Genomic DNA, 8834 nt, shown 5'->3' with positions numbered 1-8834 from the left:
TCGGCTTGTGCGATCGTAGGCTGGGGCAACTAGGGGTTGGGGCGGCGGCGCCCGTTGGATTCAGCGGCGGGGGCTAGGGCTGTAGGTTGCGAGGCTTCGGCCACGGACAACTTCGACGCGGGCGGGATTGGGAGGCGGTGATTTGGGCGGGCGTCAGCGGCGGCGGCCGCGCCGGGTGCTAGCCTCCAGCACCGGCTCCTGGCGGTGCCCAGTAGCGGAGCCCTGCTAGCGGTGCCTAGTGGCAAAGCTGCGGTGGCGGCACCTGACGTCGGAGCTATGCTGGCGGCACTCGGCGACTGCGCCCTCGCAAGAGCGAGGTTTTTCCTTTTTTTCTGAAGTCTGCGTGAGTGGAAAGGGAGTAAGGAATGAAGGGTGGGCAGCCTATTTTTGTCTTCGGGGCCTACCCCTTCGCCGACACTTGGACAGTGGTTTAGGTAGGATACAACAACACTTTTTTTGTCTAAAAACTTTCGCCAACACTTTATGTGTTGGAAGGAGAAACGCCGACATATAAGTTGTAGCCTTATATTACTATTGCCGACAGTTTAAGTGACGCTAAAAAGGTAAAGAATTGCCAACACATTATGTGTTGCCAAAACCCTTGATTTACCAACACATAATTGTAGGGAAAGGTGGGTTGTGGTGTAGTGTAAATCCATACAGCAACCACTGGATTTGTATAGGCGTCGATGTCGGGAGGAGCATGGCATGTGTCTTTGATTCAATAGATAGGGACCCGGTGACATACAAAGACTTCATATCGATTCTCAAGATGTATACATATTGACAATCCTCATTAGCTTATATGTTTGTATACATACTTGTAACGTTCACTTTTGGATACTAATAAGTTGTATTTGCTAAAATAATTCGAACATGGCATTTAGGTTCTATGTTAATCAACATCACGGAAGGCATGATCCAGTAAGAAAGGAAATGCTGGCTATAAAAATACTATGTGCGGTAAGTGTAACTTACTTTAGTACTCCATTACATGGCTGTCAAAAGCATTACTTAACATTTCCATATGCAAAACACACAGTGCCCCAAGCAGAAGCCTAGGAGTGTACATTGTGGATACTATGTATGTTCTATGATGAGTAACACCGGTGCCTACAGGAGACACCCCTTAAGGGTAAGTTTGAACCTCTTCACCCGTAGTATAAAAACTTCGCACATGATATGAAATACTAAACCAAAACTTGTTCTCTTGTAGTGGAAAGAAGAGAAAGAAATAAAAAGAGACCCAGACAAGGATGACCAACTCTTAGAGCTCGTCGATGACCTTTTCAACTTTATATTGGACCAGATTGTACACGTCAAAAGCACCTACCATGATCGAGATTCTGACTTAGGTAGAAATCCTCAGTACCAACACCTTCGTGAGACTGAAAGGCTAGCTCTAGGCCGTTGATAACAATGTGTATGTAATTTGACATTGGTCTTACCTTGTGGGACGATTTGGACTTGTGGAACGAATTAGACTTGTGAATTATATCTATTTAATGATGGATTGTATATATTCTTATGAATTAGACTTGTAATGGTAGTTTATATAATGCTCTTGTGCTTGTGGTCAGATTTGAATTATATATGCATATATATATATATATATATGTTCTGGTCGAATTTGAATTGTAAATTTGAAAAAAAATCAGAAAAATGTACTGTAGGGGCGGTTCTAGACTGAACTGCCCCTATAAATAGGTATTATAGGGGCGGCTGGTACTACGGCCGCCCCTACAAATCTATTTGTAGGGGCGGTTTGGGAACCGCCCCTACAAATGCATGATTTGTAGAGACGGTATGGTAGAGGCGGCTGGCCGAGCCACCTCTACAAACCATCGCCAGCCGCCCTACAAATGCTTATTGTAGTAGTGATCTAAAAAAATTGTAGACATCCAACAGAAGAGGAGCCATGGTTGTCAGTTTCAACATTCATAATGGTGGCGTTATTTGACAATAGTGGTCTAATTATACGATTATTCGGTCAAAACTTGAATTATTATATTGTTATTTTCTAATTGTTCATGCTTGTGAAAAGTCATGTAATGACTATAAACGAATTGTTGCTAATAGCATCACACTCAAACTATCATTTTAACTTTAATAATACAATATATGTTCAACCTTAATTATCATATCATTATTTTTCATGTTGTAAAGCACGAACATGATACTAGTTTTTATGAAAAAAAGCAGAACAAGCAAAGGAAAGACACGGATGCTTCTCACATCGCAGTTTGATCGTGTCCATCCCCATGACCGATAGCCTAGTCACCAGCAAGCTATTCTCGCGGCCTGTCGCCACGCCCCTGTGGTGCGCATGGCCATGGCCTCCACAGGTCGGAGCTCATGCATGCGGGATTGACGCAACACTAAACAAGGAAAGATAATATAACAGACTACATAATGACTCTACGACATGCGTACAGATCGAAGAAGTCAACAATTTAACGAGCAAAATGGCGCGTGGCTGTCATGGCCACTGGGTTCCAAAAACCAGTGAGCAGACAACGCTAGCAACGACGAGAGAAATCTTGCCGTACCTTTCATGCATGCGATTACGGTAGGTGGCCTCCCAGCTGATACGAGCATTTTCCTTGAGGCACGCCACGTGTAGGTCAACAACCTCGCCATCGAAGTAGGAGCTGTACGCCCAGAACATACTGCGGCGGCCCTTATTGTCTCCACACTGGACACACGGTCGCGATGCCTTCCAGCGCAGCTCTAAGGCCCGGCCGTCGTGGACGATGCGTTGCGGCAGTGTGGCGCAGCCCGGGTGGATGTCGAGGTCTTGTTCGAAGCAGTGGTAGACGTAATCGAGCGTGGGCTCGCCACAACCGTCGCAGGCCCTGCCCTGGACAGCGGACGGGGGCTCCAGGAGCAAGCGGAACTCCATCTTGCCATAGCCATAGAGAGGATGCACAAGAGTGTCACCTGCGAGCGCGCAATGCGTGTGGAGGTGGATGGAATGGCCGCCGCCACAATCTCTCGTGTACCTGACCCCATAACCCAGCTCCTTGCAGCCGTCGCAAAAGTACGGCGTGGCGCTGGTCATCAGCTTCAGCTTGTGCTCCGGTTGGGCGCGATGGGAGATCTCGGGTGGAGGATCATTTACAGTTTGGTACATTTCTGCTGCGTAGTCCTCGGGAGTCCATCAAACGAAGATAAGGTTTACATTAGTAATTAATGCTTTCAGCCAACGTAACTTTTGCAGGCATATCCCACTACTATAGTAAGCATTTGTAGAGGCGGTCGACGATGGTTTGTAGAGACGGTTTAAGGGTTTGTAGGGGCGGTTCTCAAGCCATCCCTACAAATCGATTTGTAGATGCGGCGGCTTGTGTCACTAGCCGTCCCTACAACTATATTTGTAGGGGCGGTTGGTAACACCAGCCGCCTCTAAAAAATAATTTGTAGGGGCGGTTGTAACACCAGCTGCCCCTATAATTCCTATTTATAGGGGCGGTTCACTCTAGAACCGCCCCTACAGTACATTTTCACACAAAAAAATTGAAATTTGAAAATTTAAATATGACCATAACATATATACATATATATATATATATATAATATAATTCACAAGAATATTATATCAACAACTAATTGACAAGAAGATATATGCATTACAAACCCATAATAATTTAAACTTCATTACAAACCCATTCATTACAAACACATAATGATTTAAATTTGTTCATTACAAACCATAATAATTTAGATCAGTTCATTATTACAACTAACAGTAATTTAACTTCCTAGAATTTTCTAACGTCGTACCACGTACTCGGAGAAGTGCAGATCATTCATTTCATTTGCCAAAATGTCACTGATGTAGCGCAATGTATTTACTAGTGCACTCTCCCTTGCTTCACAAGATCGTTCACAAGGTATACTGACGACGATCAGCATTGGTCGAGAATCTTCACTCCTAGTCATAAGAATTTTTTCCTGGATTCCCTCTGAAGTGAGAACAAGGCCACCATATTCCCATTTATAACGACCCAAGTGATACATGGCCTGATTTAAAATGGCTTCAAAGCTACAACTTGCGTATGTTACGTCGTTCTCCTGAATCTGCAAGTGTTGGAAAAAATATGGTTATCAGAACCATGCATATATATAGACATAACAATTAATCTGGATATAAGTTATGAGACTGACCACATCATTCATGTTGTCCTCAGCAAGCTTTGCACAAAACAGTCCAATATCGTGGTGGAGGCCCACATTCAAAGCAGCAATCCTCATGGAGGAGTATGTAGGAATATTGTACCCAATATTTTGAAGCGCCCTTAAACATGCTTGCACATCATATTTTTGCGTAGTAATGTCATGAGGTTGACCGCTGCTCGTCCTATCGATGTATAAAACCATACCTTGTTGGTTACCCGCCCTAGCGAGAATAGAAAAGCCAATTCGACATTGCTTGAGTCAACCATCTATAGGGAATGTATCAACATTGAGGAAATCAACCCCGAAATTTGAGTGTCTATCTGAACCATGTTATATGATGAATTGTCTACATTTAAGAATTATATATATCAGAACAAAATATCTATAGAGGTGTCTTTAAAATATGTTACTTACTATGCTTGGATATGGGTGGTTTGTCCTCCCCAATGTTGGTTGGAAGCCCATATCATACACATAATTATTTGGCAGGTCCGGCGAAGGGAGTTCGGCCATATCTTCTCCTAAATTTATGCCAAGGAAAACAGTTATAATAGAGGAACATGAGAGGAGAGGAGTAGGAGAAGTAGGAGCAGAGGACAAGTGAGGAGAAGAGTAGAAGTAGTAGGACTAGGAGAGGAGGATCTACAAAGCAACATCAGTATTATTAATAGATAATGTTGCTTGAGCAACCAAAATATAGCTGCCAACATAAATTAGTGTTATCCAAACTAATAGGCCTCAGGCACCATAATTAAATCATCGTACAATTGTGTTATCCAACTACATCGACCATCTAATTGTGTCATCACAGGCCTAAGTATTGCAGTTGCATTGGCAACTCATGGAAAGCCTCATCTAAAATCCAAACACCATCACCAACAGACTAATAATCACCACATTCTTGCAAGAACCACTCTTACCACTCTGAGGGGGACGCTTTCACCACAATCAGTTGGGACCAGATTAGGGGAGGTAGTTGCTGCTCCAACATAGGCATTGAAATCTCTAAGTGTATGGTCATAGTTATTGTACTTCTTGTGTATAGCATTTTTGAACCCAAGCACATGTTCACTAGCCTCATGCCAAGACATGTAAATCTCAAGTTTCTTCCCGTTGAAAACAACATAGCAAGGGTCCATTTCCTAGTGGAAGTGAAGAAAATAGCAATCAATCAAGTTCAAACTAACTCACAAAACGAGTAGTAATAGTAGTAGTAGAGGTAGAGGCCTCAGAAACATGTCAATCATCATTTGATAAAGAACTTGGAGCATAAAGGCATCATAAACACAGTGAGCATATATAAAAACAGTGAGCACATAGAAAAAGACAGTAGGAGTGGATGGTAATGATGCCAAGTTTCTCATAAGTTCTTGATCATTAGCTCATATTCCATATAATGTATGAACTTAGACAATTTCATCATCGGCAAAACAAAGAAGAGGAGAGGAGAGGGGAGATTTGACAAAAAAAGCAACAGCTGCTTAACAAACATAGAGAGAAAAATGTGTAAAAAAGCAGCTGAATATTGGGACAGGGATTCTAGGGTTTCGTCGTTGTATTCCTCCTCATCCTCATCGTTAACAATAACCGTTTCACCATGATGAATCCACACTATGTAGTCCTCAACAAATCCTCGCATAATGAAATGTGATCTGATGATAGTCACATCTGTCCATGCCATATGGTTCTTGTAATCTTTACAGGGATAAATAATTGTATCCTTATTCTCTGTCAACGTCGTTGCATGCTTCTCTACGGCTTCAATAAATTTATCCACCTCTTCACGAAAACCTGTCTTAAACCTTAACGAACCATACACCCAATAGTTCATGTACTCCATCTTTTACAACAACAACAAAAAAACATTAAAGGACTACTTATTCAAATATATATAAAAATGAATCAAATTAATAATTACTTGAGAATAATTGTATATACTTCAGATATATATGAATATAAATCAAATATAATTACATGAAACATACAAACATACCATGGTAGAGGAATATTAATTAATGGCCTATTTATCCATAAATAATTAAAATACATATTTATTGATTACAATAAACAATTTGAAAGACAATAATTAGCAACAATTAATATTTTACCCAATATCTTTCATGCAAACCCTCGTTCCAATTTCATTAAACATAAATTTATAAAAACAAAATTAATAAAAAAACTAAACCCTACATCTAGATCTAGATCTACATGCACATGAAATATCCACAAAACTAACTAATTGTTCACTAAAATCAAGAAACATGGACTAAATCTTGTTCCCCTACCTAGTTTATCCTAGTACATTTAAAACTTGGGTCTAATTTGCTTCATAAGTAGCTTAAGCACCATAGAAGAGAGAGAAAAGCAAAACTCTAATTACTCACTAACCAACCATTAAAACTTTAAAAACAGTGTGGAATAGTATTTTCTTACCTTCTACAACCTCTCCACCAAAAGATTTGAGACCAAAACCTTTCCCACTTAGTAGAGCAATTTTTAGGAGGTGCCCAAGGTCTCTCTACCTTTTTTTTACGGGTTGGAGTGAGTGACCCGAGAAGGAAGAAGGGGCTGCATGGTTTTATACGTGGGGCATTTGTAGGGGTGACTAGTGATTGAGCCGCCCCTACAAATCGCAACATCAGGGACGGCTGGTGAGTGAGCCGCCCCTACAAATAGACCCATTTGTAGGGGCGGCTCGTATCACCAGCCGCCCCTACTGTGATATTTGTAGGGGCGGCTGGTCTCGTGGATCCCGAGCACACCCACTGTAGAGGCGGCTTCATTACCAGCCGCCCCTACAAAAAATTGTCCCATTGCTACAAACTTTTTTGTAGTAGTGTCCTGCCCGCCATATAAGGCTAATATAATCCCAGCAATACTCCCTCCATTCTAACTCATGTTGTTTTGGTTTTTTTTAACACAGTTTTTACTATGCATCTAAATATAGCCAAGGCTATTTGTAACTAAAAAAGCCAAAACGACGTATAATTTGAAATATATAGTCTGCATAAAACACCTCTGATATATATAACGATTAATTGTTATATTATATGCTTGTGTTGGGTCCGAAACTAGTCTTGGATACCGAATAATATAAGCTATATATATGTCCATGATGGTACAATTTTATTCTACTCTTTTTGTAACTCTACCATGTCAGCAGAATATTAACTCTTTTTGACACTCATTTAACGTGGATAAGAGATTGCACTGGGGTTAGCCTAAAAAAAAGAAGACCAGAACGGTCATTGAATGGAAGATCGGGGAAAATTAATATTCCATGGCACGGGAGTATCTGGTTAATTTGGGGATTGCTATTATATAGGTGCGTGATATTTTTGAAACGATCAGGCGACGGTGGTGCTAGCCATCTATCATGCTTCTCTTGTTCGCTACATCAACTCAACAGCAAAAAGCAGCAGACAGTACGTGAATACCCATCGCCTGAGATCTCAGGCGACTGACTTCTAGCATTTGTGGGTTAATTTCTATAACATATCAAAATATATTTCAAAAAATCTAGCATTTTATTATATTGTTTCCACTGTAATATATTATTTAAAAGACATGTATAATCGAAGTCTGGTCAGATATGATGTCCTAAAAGTTTTGTATTTATTATGAGCACAGATATTTTTTTGGAAAAAAAGATAATTTTTCAGAAAAATAAATTATATATATGATGGATATTTTACATACATAATTAATAATGGTACCTTTTCCATCGGCGGTTTTGAGTCAATTTCCAAACTTCCCATCTCATCCAATTAACTCACGATATCCTTTATCGTAGGCCTCTTATATCAGTCAGCCTCCATGCAGTTTCTTGCAATCTCGATACATCTTTTCACTGGTTTGCAATCTACTTCAAGTGATTCATACTTGGGTATCTCCTGTAGACACCTTTTCCAGTTCTCGTGAACCTTTAAAGTCAGAACGTAGAGTAAAGGCTGTTAACATCAATGAAATTTGCTAGAGAGAACGTATGGAGTTGCTTTCTTATTCCTGTATTCTACTCAATTAACCATGAAGAAATTTAACCTTGCAACATTAATTTCTGCATTGCCCTTTTGCGGTTGGTTGTTCCACTTACATATTGCTGACCCTTTTAATCAGCCTACTGAAGTACTTGCTGATTTCAAACGGCAAATACAAGTCCTCATCTTCTAAGTGTCATGACCCGATCGTGACATGGTCACTTTCATCATTATCAACTTTTTGGGCTCTGTTATGTTTTGGTAAATCGTCTGGTGTACTCCCGGACAGTCCACAAGAACACACATACAGACTTAGCAATTTTCACAGACTCTATGTCCTCGTGGAACGTTTGGTGATCATCTGGACCGTCCACCAGAGCACTTCATGCACAGGAGTGAGTTATCCTCACCTAGGCACTCCTGGCTCCACCTGTTAGTAAGACCTATCCCCTTTTCATGGGAACAGTTACCGTCCGAGCATCCACACTCCCTCAATCTCTCACACTCTTCCACTCCCACTTTCTCTCTAGTTCATCTTCCCCCCTCTCTCTAGAACTCCCCCAAGAGCACAACGAGAACAGGGGGATTGAAGCTCATCACCAGCAATAAGACCAGGGAGATCAACCCATAGAAGGCCACAATTAAGTTGCTGAGGATTGAAGAGGGGGAGCCCTC

General features: G+C 41.1%; 1 protein-coding gene and 1 long non-coding RNA gene across 2 annotated transcripts; one reads left to right on the top strand and one right to left on the bottom strand.

Annotated features, from left to right (window-relative positions):
• The first annotated feature begins 914 nt into the window (after positions 1–914).
• Positions 915–1349, top strand: LOC136483231 (uncharacterized). Its single transcript, XR_010765364.1, has 3 exons — positions 915–963; positions 1043–1135; positions 1217–1349. It is a non-coding gene; the product is annotated as an uncharacterized lncRNA (long non-coding RNA).
• A 1130-nt stretch (positions 1350–2479) lies between these two features.
• LOC136479806 (uncharacterized) lies at positions 2480–3133 on the bottom strand. Its single transcript, XM_066477549.1, has one exon. The coding sequence runs from the start codon at positions 3131–3133 to the stop codon at positions 2480–2482; it is 654 nt and encodes a 217-aa protein (XP_066333646.1).
• Positions 3134–8834: the final 5701 nt, after the last annotated feature.

The sequence above is a fragment of the Miscanthus floridulus genome, chromosome 9 (genome assembly GCF_019320115.1).
Source record: "Miscanthus floridulus cultivar M001 chromosome 9, ASM1932011v1, whole genome shotgun sequence".
NCBI classification, from domain to species: domain Eukaryota; kingdom Viridiplantae; phylum Streptophyta; class Magnoliopsida; order Poales; family Poaceae; genus Miscanthus; species Miscanthus floridulus.
Note: the sequence above shows the minus strand (reverse complement) of the source record. Positions and strands in the feature narration are given on the sequence as shown.